This window comes from Pagrus pagrus (genome assembly GCF_965226575.1).
Source record: "Pagrus pagrus genome assembly, chromosome: 6".
Lineage (NCBI taxonomy): Eukaryota > Metazoa > Chordata > Actinopteri > Spariformes > Sparidae > Pagrus > Pagrus pagrus.
In genome coordinates, this window is record NC_140190.1 from 26,855,140 (window position 1) to 26,874,556 (window position 19,417).

Consider the following 19,417-nt stretch of genomic DNA (forward strand, 5'->3'; position numbering starts at 1 on the left):
CCAGTCTGGCGACGCAGCAGGGGTACAAGCACAGAAAAAAATGCAGAGTCGTCCGGCAAAAAAGTTCAACTTGGCTCAAGCTTTGCAGCAACGCAACGCTATGATGTCATCCAGCAAGCCATTTCAGTGGCCAAACACATGCTGATGACTTTGTAACTTAAACTTCTGTATGTAGTTGTACTTTTTACCTGGTCGTGGATTCAATAATTTCCACTGTATTAACTTTCAAGTAATCTGAATAATCTGTACTAATCTGTCTCAGATAGGGATGGGAGGATAAAAGATGCTAGCATGTATTGCTATAAAAAACACTGGATTTTCATTATGGAGATAATCATGAATATCCACACATGATTGACTTCAGAAAGCTTTCCAGCTCACTGATGCACAGTCCTATATTGGTTTCCTGATTTACTTTGTGTTGCCTAAGCCGTGGCTGAAAGCATGTCTTACACATTGTATCCACCACAAACACAAGTTAAATCAGATGTGTGTGAATAATATGGATTCCAACCTTCAGAATGACAGGAAGAAGAGACATTTTTCAGACAATTTATGAATACCTTTTTAGGATTGTTTGATTCTTGCGGGGAAAAAAAAGTGAGTCCTATCTGTGATGCAACATAAATATTTGTTCCTTAACAAAATTGATGGAAAAATGATATCAGTATGTTTTAGTGCAATTTTAAGACTTTAAAGAACATTTGATTGATTTTTGGGATAGTATTGTGAATCTCAATTATGTAGGACAGGATAATCGTGACATGGAAATGTCATATCGTCCCACACCTGGTCTCAGAGAATTATAAACTACTGTGAAGTGTTTTGATGCTTGAAGGTTAATGAACTTATTGGATCACATTTTTTGTCCGACCTGTAACTTTTTGGCATTGCTTCAACACACAATTGTTTTTGGTATGAAAACCTGTGTACTCCCAACATTTTGGCAAACAGAGCAAATCTGCAGCATCTCAATTAGTGTGGACCGTACACCCTACCTTCTGGTAGAGCAAAATAAGTGTATACATTTTGAGATTTAAAGTTTTGTCAAGCGCTGGCTTACAGATTACGCTCTGTGACTCTCTGATGATACTTCCTGGTCACCTGGGGTTTAAATGGCTCAGTGGCAAAGTTGTTGACCCGCTGCATGCACAGTGGCAATAGTGGTGTGTTCAAATGTCGATAAACAAGTCACCCCAGTAATTTGTGTGTGTGTGTGTTTAGGAAATCCTGGCTTGTGACTCTGGGTGATGTACAACATTGCCCATGCCTCACTCATTCAATCTTAATGTCTCTCTACCCCGCTCTCGCTCTCCACCAATGTAATATTTGGTCGATTCAATCATCAGTAGCCCGTATAAAACTGAACCTTTACCCCCTCCTCCTCACTCTTTGTGTGTGTGTGTGTGTACTGGAGTATGACTGTACGAGGCAGGACATCACTGCAGCAGGTAGAGGGGGGGGGGGGACACTCAAGAGACGATACATTTTAATCCTCCCTCCACCTCTGTGTGCAGGTCTCTTTCTCTGTCTTTCTTTCTGTCTCTCATTGATCTTGCTTTTGAGAGGCGGGCCAAGAGAGGCAGTGGAGCGAAGCGAGAGAGAGTGAGCAAGCCAGAGAGCGAGAGAGAGAGAGAGAGAGAGAGAGAGAAAGAGGCACAGATAGAGAGAAAGGAGGCAGGAGAGAGAGAGAGAGGAGGGGAGCGATAGAACGAGAGAGGCACACACTCACACAGATAGAGAGAGAGGAGATAGAGGACTGGGACTGCTGCTACAGAGGAGGACAAGAGAGACCACATCCATACTGACACACACATGCACACAATTACATGTACACATACATCCATTCATTCATATACACACAGGCACACACACACAGACTGACCCACACATGCTGACGACAGCAGCAGCAACAACAACAACAACAACACACTGAAAACACAAACACATGTGCTAACACATTCACACACACACACATGCAGACAGTGACCATGGTGCTCCCTGCATCCTGACCAGCTATGAGGATTACACAGATGAAGATGATGATGAAGATGAGAGCGATGAAGAGTGAGAGAGAGAGGACGCTGGCCTGCCACAGCTGAGGACCGTAGCCAGGCGGTGGTGGGGGGGGCAGGAGGGAGGGAGGGGGGGTGGCGGTGGTGGGGCCCGGCAGAGTGGGGAATTTTGGGACGAGATGGAGCGCGGTTGATAGAACACATGCATGTGCATGTGTGTGTGCGTGTGTGTGAGTGTGTGGATGTGTGTGAGTGTGAAATGTGTGTATGAAGAATAGGATGCCCCCCCAGCGCGGGACCGGCTAGCTAACGTTAGCCACATGTTGTGCCACTGCAAAGTAGCATGCACCAACAACACCATATCTCTGATGTTTGGATGCAAGGTAGGTAGAGAGCTTTTATGTGTGTGTGTGTGTGTGTGTGTGTGTGTGTGTGTGTGTGTGTGCGTGTCTGTGTGTGTGTGAAAGAGAAAGAGAGAGAGAGAGACATGCAGGGGGTAGAGGTAAAGTAATGGACAGTGAGAAAGACACTGACTAAGGCGAAATGTGCTGAGAGAGAGGAGGAAAGAGGTAATGACTAAGCTTGTCAAGGGACTCTGTGTTGAGGTAAACTAAGGTGAGAGTTAGTAGCCGGCAGGAGAGAGAGAGAGACAGAAAGGTCCTGGCTCTGTGTGTGTGTGAGTGTGTGCGTGTGTTTGTTTGTTAGAGAGAGGTAGAGACCGGGAGAGAGAGAAGCAGGTTTTTGTTCTGCTGTCTGATTTCATATACAAACTCTGCAGCCAGTTTATCAACTACATCTTCATCCTCAGCCCTGCTTCTGCAGCTGTGGTATCTGATGCTTCTTTTGAAATCATCACTAAAAGTCATTTAAATCTTTGCTAGAAATGCCACAAAATTCATTTATGTAACTGAATGTTAAATATAAATATCTTTATACTGTTGCTTAAAGTGGCAGCAGACAACTTTTCTCTCCTAGCATTTCCAAGTGGAATTATTGTTGGTGCCTGTTTGGTTTGCACTTTGTCAGAATGGCAAAGCCATTGTGTAGTGTAATTGTATAGTGATGGCAAGGTTTATAGGGAACCAGTGTGAACACTGATGGGTTTCATTACACTGTGCAATCAACATTTACTTCAGAACGATACGTCCTTGGTAAATTTTGGTCTTATCGTTGGCAACTTGGTGGTTGGGCTGCAACTGATGATTTTTTCATCACTGACTAATCCGTCAGGCATTTTTGTAATTAATTGTTAATTGTCCAGCCATTGGGCCAAATAATGAAAAGTACCCATCGAAAGTTCTCAGAGCCCGAGGTGACATCTTCAAATAGCTTGTTTTGTCCAACCAACAGTCCAAACATATTAAATTCACAATTATAGAAAGTAGAGAAAAATAGGAAATCCTCACATTTGCAAAGTTGGTACAAGCTCTCTTAAACAATTAATCGGTTATCAATATTGCTGAAATGTAATTTTGAAGATGACTTGATTATGTGTTGTGATATCTGACAGTGAGGATTGGTATTTAAATTTTTCTGTTAAACATTCTCAAAGTTAACGTAAGCGCTTCCCATAATCTCTGTAGATTACTGTCACATAGACAAGCAAAACATCCCAAATGATATCACAATCAATTGTAAATCAATTTAATTTAATCAAATCATCTTGGGCTAAATTGCGATGTCTTTTCTAAATTTTGAAATGCTACGTTTAGCTAGATTTGCAATATTCTATCAATTTCTTCCTTTATTTTGCACCTTTAAAACACAATATTGCTTTAAAGATAGTCCTTTTTTGGCACAAGCTTCTCATCCATCATGCTGCCAGCTATCACTTAAGCTGAGTTGTTTACAATATATCACCTGAGAAAAGAACAACATGAAGTTATTTGTCCAATCTACATTGCCATCCAGTTGACTACATCACTCTGTTGGTATGTTTATGTTACGTGGATCTGCTAGTTAATGAAGTTCTGTGAAGTTTGGAAACAAAAGAAAGAGGACGTAGAATACTAAAAAACACTAGTGAATTTTAATTTCAGAGACTATCTGATCAAGAAATAAGTTCAAGAGATTCAGTACCGTTTTTGTTTTTTTTACCTGACTGTTTAGGTTTGATATGCAGCCATTGTATCTCCAGGTGCATTTATTTTCACTTATGTAAGTTAGTGGTGTAGCTCAGTGGTGTAGTGGATAGTGTAGCACTGAAGGTCTTGGATTGTGACTGTGACCTCTGTTCTTTCTGTGTTTTTTTCTCTCCGCAGTCCAAAGGCTCGAAGGTTTAGGCCAACTGGTCAGTCTTCATTGTATTTACAGTAGTTTAACCCTGTAGCATTGTTATCATGCCTGATGTATGCGGGGGTAGACTAACGACTCAGATTCTTCTGCATATTTCTTTCTTCTCAACCAAATTCCAGCAATTGAAGCAGAATTGAATTAAAAATGGGAAAACTGTAGCCTCTTGACGGGGCTTTGGCACCTCTAACCCATTCATAAATGAATATCACCATATCCCTTACAAGTGTGCCTGCTTGCTGATTATATAATGCCAGGCTATGTTAAGTGAATGAGCTTAGGCTAAATTTGGCTAAAAATCATCCTCTTGCAAAGTACTCTGAGTGGAAAATCAACACATGAAATATTTAAGTTCCGCCCAAGCGCTTAAGAAGCTGTGCCTTTGATGTGGAGGAACTCTTGGAACACTGTGCAACATCTTTAAATAGGCATAAAACACACAGCTAACTCAAAAATGGCTTCATGAATGGGGCTATAAGTTTGTCTAAATTGCGCGGTGAAAACGTTTGAAAAATAGGATGAGAGACGGAAAGAAAAAAGCAATATATGTGTTTTGAAACTGGGATAACCAGGATAAAATCACCAGGATAAAATGTTGGCAAATAATGTTTCTGCAAACCACAGATACGTTCACTTTTGTGCTTGTCATAGGCTATGTACGGTATTGACATTTCTACAAAATATTTCATATCACATTCATATTTTATATTTAGTGGAGGTGGAGGGGTTGGTGGTAGAGTTGCACAGAAGACTGCCAAGCCAGTGACTGCAGTTTGAGACTGTGTTTCAAGTGTGAAAACCACTGGATATTTTTAAGGAGACCTTAGCACGAATTCCAGCTGCGTTTGTGGCAACAAAAAACTGATATTTTTAAGGAGTAGTCAGGACATCTACAGCCGTGTTTGTGGCAACAAAACCATGTATTTTAGGCCCAAACATGATCTTTTCCAGACTCTAAGCAAGTGTTTTTTGTGCCCAAACAGACGATAACTAAAACACAAAATTGAAAATAAAGCATGAGGAGAAAAGTAAAGTTGCAACATAAAAATGTGCTTGGTTTGCAGAAATGTACGTTGCCAGCATTTATTCTGCTGTCACATCAGTGTTGATATTTCACTGATATGATTTCAAAGAGCGATTTCCTGTGACAAATTCATGTACACTACTACTCTCTAGAACCTACAGTAGAATCATTGTATGTTGTTGTCCAGTTCAGCAGTTAGCTCATAATAAACTGTATGGACTTCACTTCTGTCCTATTAGATCAGCTCACCATGACTGCCTGTTAGATAGAGTCAGGCAGAGAGACAACTGCTAGGCTGGAGCTTCAGAGAGAGAGAGAGAGAGAGAGTCGACACGAGTGTGTGATATGGTAGGAGCACTGATTTTGTCCTCTACAAGTGTAGCTGGAGAGGGTAACGAGTGAGTGTGTCCTGAGGATGATGAAGGAAGTTGCTCAAGGCTTTTCATTTCTGTTGGAGGGGTTTTCCGTGTTGGAGAGTTGGTCGTGTTGGTCAGCTGACATCATTCATTTGCAGACTTCTATCAGTTTGTGTGTTGAAAGCTCAGACTCTTCAATGTCATCATTGGACTGTATTCTGTATTTCCATACGCAGGAGTAGCTTGGGTAGAGGCAATACTTTTTTCATTTCCGTCTGTACACCAAACTGACATCAAAGAACTTGTGATAATGAAGGCCAGCTGTTGTGTCGCCACATGTCACCTGTATCCCGGCAACGGGGGCGGGACTAGATAAGCATCTGCTTCTCCCGCTTTCCCTTTCGGCCATGTGTACTACCTGACTTTAACTAAGATGATGTGTGATGATGACTGTCTAATAACATGCCGAAATAAATAAATAAAAAAAAAAAAAAAAAAAAAAAAAAAAAAAGTTGCACTGGGACACACCGCAGCAACTACAGCCGAACGCCAACAAGTTATACATTGTACCTCTCCGTGACAGGAAGTAAGTCTCCATACCACCAGGTGGCAGTAGTCTCTATTCGCCTTTCAAAGTGGGAAACTGGCAAAAAGTTGCAAATGACACTGGCGAAGAGGTGGAGGCAGAGAAACAAGGAGATCATGGATGCTACAGCAACAAGATCAAGAGGCTTTCCCTTTCTTTTTCCATTTTTCTTTTCGTGCGATCACCAGATGAGCTGATGGGCTCAGCTGCTGAACTCTCGCGCTCAGTCAGCCAAAAAGCTGCAGACAAGGGCAGACTAGTGCCTCCTGTGCAGGACACAAAGCAACAACCAGGGCCAGAGATGCTCACCAACAGCCCCAGCATTGGCTGACCGCCTGCTGTTTGGGGCGCTTGTCTATAGTGCGTGGCTCTACCCAGGTGAAGCAGTTTGACGTCATGGGAATGACAACAGTGTTGCACTCCTCCTCCTCCTCCTCCTCCTCCACCTGCTCCTCCTCCTGTTCCTCATCCTCCTACTCTGTAGCCTAGTCCACATGTACATAGGTATTTTTGGAAACAGGTTTTTGAACCTTTTCATTGCTGTTTCAGAAATAATCTCCATCCATACTAACACACCTGAAAAGGCATATGAAGGGCATACACATGCTGGCGTAAACAGGAAGCAGATTGTCTGCTCTGTGGTTGGTTGCTTAGCTGCAGAAATAACTATGGACAATTTACTTTTACTGTCTCTTTAACATTATCTACTTGCTTACTTCTACTTTGAGTTTATATTGTATATGTCACAGATACCAGGGCGAATATCAAATCAATTTTTCCTGAAAACAGGACAAATATGATGAGGCAGTCATGAGAGACTGCTCTTCACAGAATCCTCCTGGAAGGAGCATTCCCATTATAGCATTATCAGTATCCTCTTATATAGTTAATATAACATCCCTTCATCAATGTATAAACTTTAAACTCCACAATATCATAACTTATTCTATAATTGGAGTTTGCATTTACAAACAATGCACAAAGAAGTTTTCAACAATGTCAGCGACCTAGAATGCCATTAACATATTAACGTATGTATTAAAGGCCAAAACGCAAAGAAAAAAAACATTGTAACAAAAACCTGTGTACGTGTGGACAGGGCCTATGTTAATTGTTGGACTGCAAACTCACCTTGAACATGCATGCTGCCACTTGCTGGATTGAAGTGTGAAGATGCTGATTTGGTCAATGAAGGCAATTTGGCTTTGTTTTATCAGCTCTATTATATAATATTTATATAATGGTATAGAAATATAATGCGGCATAATACACCTGATTGAGATAATATTATCACTTCCAACTCATGCAAAAGCCTGTATGGCAGTTCAACTTTTAATTTGGAGTATGGCAAGATGAAGAATATTTATATTTACCTTTGGACACTAAAGTGTCACAACATTTAGTTTATTGCGAAACCACAAATTTATGGCAGGATGAACATAGTTTAATAGCAAATTTAGGTCTCTCTTTTTACTCAAGTCATATGCCAAGAATCAAACCAGTGTTTCAAGTACTGGAATGAATTAGCTGTCATGTCAAGTGATGAAATCTAAATGATACAGAATTCTGTAGAGAGTGAGCAGACAATAACAAAGAAAACATACAGTGTAAAGATGATTTAACCACTTGTAAACATAAGATACAAGCAGAGAGACAAGTATATCAGAGAAACTAACCAGTGCACGGAGGGTAGAGGAGAGTGCATTTTATATATATATGAGGGTGAACTACATTCATTTTAAAGCCTCAGCAATGTGTCCATTACTGAGGCTGTATAAGTACCTGAGTAGATAAATGAAACACCCGCTAACTAGGTCAGACATTTCAACACATTCAAAATAGACAAATCTGCTCAGGTCCGTGTATTTTTACTCAAGACACTTTGCTGACTAGCGGCCCGGTGAAGTCACTCAAGTTTTAAAGATTTCTGCACTTCATCAGACACATTCAAACTGTTCGACCAGATGTTTGAGATTTAATGAAGATATTTAGGAACACTTTTCAATTTAAAATAGCTTAAATTCAGTCACAATATGCTACTGCTCTTCATACCGTCCGCTTTTATTACCTGATGATGTTTTTTCTATTATTCTTCAAACATTGTTGTCGAAGTTTAAAGTACAATTCCAGCTTTTTGTTGAGCCTTGTAGGTTAAATACATGTTAAAGGATAAGTTCACCCAAAAATGAACATTATGTACTCACCTATTAAAGTTTCATAGTCCACAAAACATTTCTGGAGCTTCACGGCAAAACTTCCTTGAAGCATTCTCCTTAACATCTGAAGTAGGTAGATGGGGACATGTGTTCAAGCGTAAAAAGGCTCCACATGGCGTGTTCGGCATAGTCTCTGAAGGCACCAAGATCCCAAATTGATTTGTGACCCTTGATGCGCAGTCAGGCTCGTGCATTCACTGGGGATAGGTGTGCACTGATATTTTTAACTAAGCAGCTACAGTGAAGATTTCGGCTTGAAAAGGGGTGTAAAGAACATCTTTTAATATCAATTTGGGATCTCAGGGCTTCCGAAGACTTGTTTGATTACAGATTGAATAACGATTACGTGTGACAAGGTAGACAAGCTTATGTTTTTTTTTTCTTTTTTACATTTTAAAACTATTCTCAATCTAATTCAGTTGTTTAGGAGAATGCTACGACCCGGTTTTCTGTGAAGTTCCAGATATGTTTTGTTGTCCACAAAACTTCCCCTGACTTTCAATCAGCATGGGGGTGGAGATAATGATTGAATTTTCATTTTTGGGTGAACTTATCCTCTACGTTTTTAAAGGTGAATTTCAGCTTTCTGAAAACTGCAAAGTAGTCCGTGTATGACTCTTACTGAGACAAGATTCAGTCATTTTACGGTCAGTAGTATTGGTAGTACACCACCCTTGTGTGATTGGAAAAAAAGAATCAAAACAATATCACTGGATATTTAGTCAGAGAAAAAGAAAGAATTTCTGAATAATATACTGTTGTTTTGTAGATTTTCATTATTATACGGGTGGGAAAGAAAATGTACCAGTATTTAACCAGAAAACATACATAATAATTGTAATCTGCTTTGACAAACATGTCCAGTGATTTAGCGTTTGTATTTGCTACTGTCATTGCTGCTAAATGAATCTGGTCGTCAGCTGCTCTCTGATGTTCTTGCCTTGCTATGAGGTACTTCTGAGCGTGATGTGAGGGATAGAGAGAATGAAAAGATATAGAGAAAGAGAGAGAGATGAAGGCACGTGTGTGTGTGTGAGAAGTCCCTTACGGCAGAGGATCCCCTGCTCTTTCATATCTCACCAAGCGTGACTAACGCCTGGCTTTACTCTCTCTCTCTCTCTCTCTCTCTGACAAACACACACACACACACACACACAGACACAAACCAACACTTAGACATGTAAGGGGATGCTGAATCTGCTCCCAATCTAGTCACGTTTCTCTGGCTACGCAAGACTGGCTGACACACTAACACATGACAGCAACAGTGTGCATGCGTGTGTATCTGTGTTTGTGTGCGTGTTTGTGTGTGTGTGTGTGTGTGTGTGTGTGTGTGTGTGTTAGCAGTCTGTCTGCAGGCACAGTCCTGATTAAGAATGCTTGGCTCTTGCTAGTCGAGCAAGCAGAAACACACACACACACACACACACACACACACACACACACAGACTGGGATGTTGAAACAGACATATTTGGTGTCTCTGTTCATTCATGCATTAATTCATTCAGAGGTGTTCTTGTGCCATTCGAAAATCAAATGCCAAATATAGGATTATGGCTGTGTGTGTGTGTATGTGTGTCTGTGGGGGTGCAGAGGGCAGTAGCAGCAGCGTTGTGACAACAGTGTGAGCCAGGGTCTCTTCAGGGTCTTAGTGCCTGGCTGTTCAAACGCTGCTCTCCAGATTATTTTGAGGCATATCTGGCTAATTGGCGAGTTGACGGTGAATGAAAAGATCAGAGCGAGAGGCGGGGAGGAAATGAATTGTGCTGAAGGCAGGTTTATATCAGTTAATTTTGTCAGAGCGGTGTTTACTCCCAATCAGTCTAAATGAGGTTAAAGTATGCAGCAGGGTAAGCAGGGACAGAGCACACACAGCCACGTCCGTTTGAATTCGCCGCAACAAGCTGAGACTGTTCTGCACAGCAGCCGCCCACTCCCTGCCCCAAAACACAGTTTCTAGGATAGCGTTTTGCATCCAGTGTAGGGTCAGATGTAGTGATATTGCTTTCATTGTTGTTGCTCTGATAAGCCACTAAGCTTCCTGTCAGTGAGTGTTAATGTCAAAGCTTGAGGAACATGGATTGATCACACATCCCTCAAGAGGCCTTCCCTTTCCCCAGGCAGCCATTGTAAATAATGATTTGTTCTTCAGGACTTGTCTGCTTAAATAAGGGTTCAATTAAGTAAATAATAAAAAACAAAACTTCTGTATATAACTGAAAAGAGAAATCTAAATGACAGTCTGAGCCTGAGAACAAACGTCTTCTCTTGGGAGAGAAGTCTAATTAAGTCTGTGGGCTGTGTAGTTACTGATTTAGAGACACAGGGGGAGCTGTATGATAAATCTCACTGGCACACTTGTTTTTGTAGTTTATTAGGACATCGTATTGACATTACATTCAACCCGTGGATGCTTGCCCCAACCCTTCAGCTACATGTCCTTTCTCTGACCCCTTAACTCTAACCTAATTCTAGCCTCTTTACGCTAAACTAAAGCCAGATTTTCATCACCAAATTGATTGTGAGTCTCCACAGTGTGACTGTGAGTACGGCTTTGTAATTAATATACACTCAGAGAATCCATCTCTGGCTTTCTGTTGCCTACCTAGAGAGATACAGTAGCAAGTCAAATGCCAAAAGGTCAAATGTCACATTAATGGGACTGACTGTGTGACTGTCTGGCTCTCTGTAGGGGAGGTGAATCTATCTCTTCTCTTAGGCTGCAGGCTCTATTTGTATCATAGTGGTGTATAATTTAGCTTTGCTTACACACTGCTAGACCTAGACCTTGCTTCAGTTCAGAAACGCTGCATTTCTGACTTGAAATGTCGCCTATAAACCCTCTACTACTGTATGAAATGTGTATAAAAAGTATGTTAAGAAAACACTTCCTAACACTGAGCTGTACATTTCACAGTTGTGCCAAGCTGAAAGAAATGCTCTCTTCAGACTCATCCCTCCTCCTCATGTACATCCATCATTTACGACAGTAGTCTTTAATAATACATTAATTCACATGGCATCAGAGGCTTCTCTTTGATTTATATGATCAGTATGTGACAGAAAAACAAATCATAAAAATGATAATGTAATCATAGTTTGTCGAAATGTCATGAAAATGTTAACCTGATATTGCAATAGGTTATAAAATCAACATGGAACTGTTACATCACAGGAGCTGCAACATAAAGATTAAATAATACAGCAACCTATATCTGTAAGATATGTCAGGTTAAATTAGATTACATATCCGATCTACAGAGTGGGTAAAGGGCTGTGTTCACTCTCTGTTTTCCATGTCCAATATTAGGTGTTTAGGGAACCCAAAAGAGATCCAGGAGAAGGTCACCTGATGAAACTGATTACTCATAATGTGAAAGGTGCGAAACAGAAAGCAGCTCAAAAATGAAATGCGCTGAGAACATCACAGAAGAAATTATTACTTTTGGAAAAGATGATGGCCAAACTTGTTTCCCCCGTTAACACTAGGTTTTAGGCCTGTAATGACTTGCTGAATGCGCGACCCAGACACAGCACGGATAAATATAAACATCTGTCTTTACTTAGATGGAACACATGAGCAGGAGTCAGGAGACCAGGGGGGGCAAACAAGAGGTACATCCCCATCCTAAGTTTCCCTCATGTCTTTTCCTTGCAAAGATAGAGGAAATATGTTTAAGAGAAATGAGACTTTCTTTACAACTTTACGTTGTATTAGGTGATGTCTGTTTCTTATGACGAGGGCAGCAGATCACAGCTGGATCAGCTGTCAGTTGGCTTTAACAGCTGGAGAGACTTTTGATGAATTTGTGTCTGCAGTTGCATTGTGCTAATATTGCTAAAGGCACACAGTTTCGCTGCCAGCAGTGTTTTCTGTCTGTACTCTGTTACCTGTTTATCAAACGCCTGCACATGAATAAAAAACTGCATTCTGTATCCCTGCTGTGTCCTGCTCAGAGGCACATAAACCAGTTCTACTGGGAGAATGTTGGTATATTATTACTTCACTGTGTCTTCACTCTGGGATGAAACCTAAGTGATGTTTTGATTTTTGAGATCAGTCCGATCAGCTGCAGCATCAAATCAATAGCTTGCGTCCAATAACTGACCACGACTGCTGATAAAAAGACTGCTCTCGTGTATCCTAGCTCATCACTCATCAGATATGCATCCTCGTTCCTCGCTCGGTAGAGCACAAATAAGAGCTTTGGGGATGGCAAGAATCAGGCTGATATTATGACAGTGACATTTTTTCTCTGACATGTCATTACATATCTTAAATTGCTCACATCATGATGTAAATAGCCTCTCAATTGTTTTATCTATTCATAAGTGTTGAGCTGTAGTTAGATGAAGTTGAGATGATATGTGAGTGCTACAGTACAAAACCTTTAAAAGGGCTTTTCACACAATGCAGCATTTCCCATAGGAAGTGTGTGACTTCTATTTTGTGCCACCGGAGGATATTTGGGACGTCCTCTGACACGAGAAGAGCTTTAGATACACGTATTTGTACAGAGTTCTAGATGTTGAATTCTGTGAAGTAAAATGCTTCAAGATCCACCCAGACAGCCCAGTTGGTCTCGCCTCCTTGTTGGTCTTTTACAATTATGTCCATGTTACAACTCACACACACTCACACACCAAAATTGGGTCACAAGGGCAACATTCATATTCAACGGGAAGCAAACAATCGCCTTTGTGGGATGAAAAAAGTTTTGGATAGTGTGATGCTCATGAACCGATAATTAGGGCAAACAAAAGTCTGATTCAAATGTAAAGCTCTCCGTCAGTTCCACTGTGAGACACTCACCACAGCACTTTCAGGTTCACTCAACCGTTTGATCCGTCTCCCACAATACAGCAATGATGACAGGAAAAGTCAAGCTTAGAGGAAATATATTGATGTCCCTAATGTGAAATTTTGACATGTGACACATTGAAATGTATGTAACATTTTGGCACACTCACCCCTTTCTGTGTGTGTGTGAGTTGGCATGGTGTGGAATTTAATATTTTCGGATAAGAGAGTTTAACGGTCCTTTAGTGGTTGTCCTTTAGAGGTCGACTTAAAACCCGTGCTCCTTCACTTCTCCGGCTGCGAGAGTAGATCTAGCGGGTGTATTGCGTTTGGGGAGATTTTTATGTAAAGCAGCAGCAACGTGTTTAGTGTTGCCTCTCTTTTGAATGCATATAGGGTAAACGCTACACTTTTGTAGTTTAGTGGGAACTAACCAGCTTTGTACAGTAGCACTACAGTGTGGGTAGTATATGCAAATGAACAATGGACTTTTCTGCCAGCAAAAATGCCCCAGGTGATTTGTCCTCTAGCAAATTTTCTCTGTTGTCTCTGGTCAAGTTGCACCAATTTCAAAAATATTTGTCTTTCTACTGCATAGTCAGCCCAGTTTTATGCAAGGGCTATCTTTAAGTGTCCCTTTAACCTTGTGATAAAGTCAACTACAGTACCTGCAATATACTGAATGAGTGGCTAGATTATACTTGGATGGATTTTTCTGTGTCTGTGCTTTATTAGGTGTGTGAGTCTTTGCTGAAATTACTTTGTAATCTTGGTGTTGATATGATCAGAGAACCAACATCCAATTCCACTTGAAGCTTTAAAAATCCTCCTCGAACTCTCTTTATCAGTAATTCCTCTTCCCACCGGACTCATACATTTAAAAGGTAACATTAAAGAGGGATAAAGGACTTCGCCTGGATTCAATTCCTCACTGTGCGTCCTGGTGGGAGTGAGTGACCCTGTTGTGAACAGAGGGGCCGTCCTCTCAGCTGCTCAGCTGGCTAAGTTACACACCATGTAACCACAATGTCACAGATACAAAACTAGCTTCAGACCCGTTGTCCCCCCTCTCCTCAGCTTCACTGGCTCTCTCCCCTGTGCTCTGTCCAGTAAAGCAGAAAAAACATTTTCTAAAAATGATGAAGAGAAGTGAGGGAGTGTGCGTGTGAATGGGGAATGAGACGAGGGAGAGGGAATAGTGAGAGTTACTGTAGAGTGAGTCGGAGATGTGGAAGAGAACGAGGCATGATGAAGGTACAGAGAGAGGAAGAGGAGAGAAAGAAACAGTGATTCCCTGTGGCAGGCTCGTCTCCTGCTCACTGTCCTCATTCAGTTTAACGTCTCATTTTGCCTAAAAACGTGTGTTTCAAGTCAAGTGTTTATGTGTGTGTGTTGTTATGTGTGTGTGTGTTGTTACTGTATGTGTGTGTGTGTGTGCGTGTGTGTGCTTTTGCATTCACATATGTAGAATACAGGAAGCTCAGGAAACAATTACTACCATGCTGGGTGTACACCTGGGCTGCCCCATGTGCTTACACACAAAAACTGCGCAATATACATGCATGCACGCACCCACACTCATACATGTACACACAAACACACACACACGCACACTCTGATATGCTCTTTTATGCTTGCTGCAATTTTGCACTAATCCTTTCTTCTTTTCCAGCTTGACTTAATCTTCTGGACTAACCTCTTTCTTCTTCTGTCTTTTTTTCTCGCTTCCCGCCTACCTTCCTATACCTCGTCGTCACAACCTTCTCTGTCCCCTTTTTGCCCGGTCTCCTCCTCTCCTCCTCTCCTCCTTCTCTTCCTTCTCCTCCTCCTCTCTCACTGTAGAAATATCGGTATCAAGAAGAGGAAGGGGCATCACCAGGTGCCCCAAAACTCCACCAACACCCCTGCCATCAGCACTCAATGGGATTCAGAGAACTGAGGGACGGAGGGACCCTGGGGAGGGATGGAGGGACCCTGGGGAGGGACGGAGGGACCCTGGGGAGGGACGGGGGGACCCTGGGGAGGGACGGAGGGACCCTGGGGAGGGATGGAGGGACCCTGGGGAGGGAGGGGGGGACCTGGAGGAGAGACAGAGAGGGCGCCGGGCCCATGGAGAGAGAAAGGGAGCGGTCACTGGGGAGGGACGGATCCCTCCGTCGACACGGTGACCTACGGGGTGCGGCGCTGGTTCAGGTGGCAGAGCGGCAGCTGTCTCAGATTCAACACGTTCACGGATACGTCACTCACGCACACATCACACCTGCTCAGGTAACTCAGTCTGGATGTCTGTCTCTGTGGCTTTAGCCATACATCATTCCACACATGACAAACACACACGTGGCATGCACGTTATACTGACACTGTCAATCTGTTCCCCATTACATCTGCATGCTAACGCTGTCTACCTGTTTTAGAAACACACACATGGCTCAGAGCTCACATTTAAGAGATTACCAGTGCTGTATGTCAATCCATATGTCAACATAACTCTGCTGACAAATGCTGTGTATCTCAGGCCAGATGTTCCTGCTGTTCTATGAAACCTTAAGCTGATTTTTATGTTGTCATTCAAAGGCTCAATGAGCTCATACATTTTGTCATGTATTCATACATAATTGAGGACTTTCAGGCACGACTTTTAGGTGTTGTGTTTACAAAATATTAATATTTCAAACAACCATTTAACAGTACCAGAACACTATAACAACAAAATTGTTTCGGATTTGTTGTCAGGTGTTAGTGTCTGTAAAACAATTTGGAGGGTTTGTTCCAGTAACAAGTCTGTTTATTTACTACTATTTGTTATTCCTGGTTACATTTTAAGGGAAAACTAAATTCTACTTTGAGTATGCTTGGTGTAAAGCTTCAGGACTTTGACACTAAGGGTTTGCATCCCATGTGTGGTCATCTTAAGGCAACAGAAGCACTCTGTTTAACATTTGGGAAAGTTTTTGCTTTTGGCTAATGATAAAATATATAAGAATTCTGCATTAAAACTGATAAAAACGCCTAGACCTTTGTTATATGTTTTGTTGAGTTGTGTACCGATCCCAAATGTTTCCAACGATAATAAAACCAAGAGAGATCCAAAAGTTTACTCAAGGTAATATTTCATTTGGTTGGTCGCTGCTATAACATCTCGGCAAGGGAAGTTGGAAAATGAGACTAACTCAAGGTCAATAAACCTTGATAAGCATGAGTGAAGATACATCCACTTGTTAATCCCAAAAGTTAAAAAGTAATCTCTCAACCAATTTCTTGTGCTTCAGGCATGGACTGTATAAAGACATGCATATAGTCTCTGTGACGTTACTCGTAGGTTTCTGAGGGGCCAGTGTGAAGCTCAGTGTAGTGGGTCAGTCTTTTGCCATCTTGAAAGTGCCTGACTCCACCAGGTTAATCCAAAAATGGGCTAAGAGGTAAAGCCTGTTGGAGCGAAACCGAACCAATGGTAGCCTTGTTGTTAACAGCTAGCAGCTAACTATCACTCAAAGCAGCCAACTTCTTAATCATGTATAACTTTAAGCCTTCACATAGTTTAAACAATTGAGTTTCGCCTCCCATACAGCTGTAATGACCAGGGAAATACTTAGCTGTAGAGAGAGGCTGTCAACATGTTTGTTTCTGCTGTAAAGTGGGGCATTTTAACATGGGTGACCTCTCCGGATTGACTCTAGCCAGCCTCAAGTAGCCATTCGAGGAACTTCAGTTTTAGCTCCTCACGTTGGCTTCATTTTTTAGCCCCGGAGGTTGCCTCCTGGCGTCAAGTCACTGTTGACTGATTATATTTAACTAGGGCCACAATCCTTCCCTAACCTTAATTAGATGCTGCCAGTTTGGTTAAACAAAACCATGAGGGAGTCCTCTTTAAGACCACTTGCAGGAAAACAAATGAAGTACGCTGTCACTGATCATTTTACTGATGTGTTCAGTGTGAATATTTTGTGATTATAAAGAATGGTTATTATGTTGCCAAAAATGTGATTCGGGCAGCAATACATTGCCTTTAATATGTACTTGCTCTTGGAAATTAGTAGTATATGATCATTCATTTATAGAAGACAGGGTTGCCAGTCTTGAGTGGCTCCTCTTTTGTTTACAATTTGATCACTGACTTTCCCTTCAAATACAGTTTTTTGGGAACTTTGGGCTTTTGAAACCTTTTTTTGAATGCCGCTTGATAAACTGTGAAATTATAATGCAGTCATGCTTAAATTAAGCCTATTTGTCACAGTCCCTGAAAAGATGACGTGTCAGAGATAAAAGATTTTTCACCAACAGCAGTATTACTTTGTAGTAATTTATTCAGAAATTGGTCTCATATCAGCTTTAATAACATCAGCTTCTACTTTTGAAACCTTTGGCTTCACATTGTGTTGGTCAAGGTGGCAGATGCACCTCCCATTTAATTTCAAATACGGTCGGGGAGTAGGAGGACCTGTTTCAACATGGCTCCAGAATTAGATAGGTCTTTTTTGAAAGTATTAAGAAGTCAAGGATACTGGCCTAAATTTTCTTCCATGCACAGAGCCGTTCTTTGTACCAGGAGAATACTTGTGCAGAACGGCGCATGCAGGGATTCAGCCGAATGCTTGTCCCATTTTTTAGTAATGAGGCCCATTACTATCTCTGTTCTGCACTCGGTCTGTGTCCGTCTGGCTCCCTCTCTCTTTGTCTCTTTCTTTCTCTCCGTCTATCTCTCTCACACACACTCATAATCTCACAGCGTAGCCTGGTAATCTTTTTATTTTGGTTGATTGGGCTGTATCTGTCTGCAGATTAGTGCTTACATCACTGTTCTCACATAGCTCCAACCACACACGCTTGCTTCCCTGCTGTGCATGCACACGCACACACACACATACAAAGGCACACTCCTCATTATGCTTCATTATGTGTGTGTAATCTTTTGTTGATGCTCTATGTTACATTATCTACAGGTTTTATTACGGTAAATCATAATTAGGGTCTTTTATATGTGGGATCCAACAAAAGCAGGACCATAGTCCATTGAAATGACATCAGATTATGCAAATTAGTTATATATAATAATAATAATAATAATAATAATAATTACAATATAAAATAATGCACACAAGCCAAAAACCATAAAGAACAGAACATAAGACCTGATAAAACTGTGTATAAATAAAAAAAACAAAAAAATGTCCCAGGATTCCTCTCCCTCTTTAATTTCCTCTCATTTTCTTTGTCTTCTTGTCTCTTTTCTGTCATTGTCTGTACTTCTTTGTATCATCATCCCACTGACATACTCTCTAAATTCTGGCAAGAGTGATCGTCAGTGTATTTTTCATTAAATCAACTGCTACTTTGTCAGTAGTAGTGCGTGTGTGTTTTGGCTGAGTTACGACAGCCCTCAGCACGCTGCAGGCAGTCACAGCTGAGGAGTGTGTGTGTGTTTTTGTGTGTGTGTTAGTGGTGTGTCAGTTCCAAGTCATTATACACTGTCATTCGTTTTGTCTGTTGCACTGACTCAGTTGTCCCGTCACCGCAAGTTCAAAGTTTGTCTTCAGGAAAAGCCCGGGACATAACTGAAGTCAACTGAAGCGCTTCATGTTGACACTGTGCTGACGGAGTGTTGGTGTGTAGCTCCACCTTGTGGTTGGATGTCAGCTTCCCATTCCTCATTTTTAAACCCTAAACATGTCACTGTCGAGGGGCATGTCAGGTCCATCTGGGTGTTTTTCTTGATGTGAGTGTCAGATTGCAACTCTCCATGATCAGCAGCTGTCTGCTTATTGAAAGATGGAATGATGTTTGTTTATTATAAATCTACTCAACAATAAAGTTGTACTGTAAGGCAACAATGTACGGTTCTGGAAATATAGCTAAAGACTTTTCTCTATTTCTTCATCATCATCATCATCATCATCATCATCATAACTCTTTACAAACAGATCCATGTCAGCTGCTCATCACGTGTCGTTCTATATAAACTCTGTTGAGGTCTATGTGGTGAATGTGTGTGTTGCTGTTGGTATATTTGGGTATTCAGGTTATTTTGAGAACTCCTCCTTCCCAAATGGTGTGTGTGTGCCTGTGTGTCTATTCGTGTGTGTGTGTGTGTGTGACCACAAGTGCTGGATCTGGCTTGCTTCTGTATGA

General features: G+C 41.4%; 1 protein-coding gene across 3 annotated transcripts in view; it reads left to right on the top strand.

Moving 5' to 3' along the window:
- The window catches only part of dlg1a (discs large MAGUK scaffold protein 1a), a 126,643-nt gene that overhangs the window by 21,365 nt on the left and 85,861 nt on the right, over positions 1-19,417 (top strand). Inside the window, exon 1 of one of the 3 annotated variants that reach the window (XM_084354522.1) lies at positions 15,376-15,559. The exons of the other annotated variants lie outside the window; for them this stretch is intronic. Coding sequence (XP_084210648.1) covers positions 15,401-15,559 — 159 coding nt within the window. The 5' untranslated portion in view covers positions 15,376-15,400. Of the gene's footprint in view, positions 1-15,375; positions 15,560-19,417 lie in introns of those variants that run through there. 3 annotated transcript variants of the gene reach the window in all.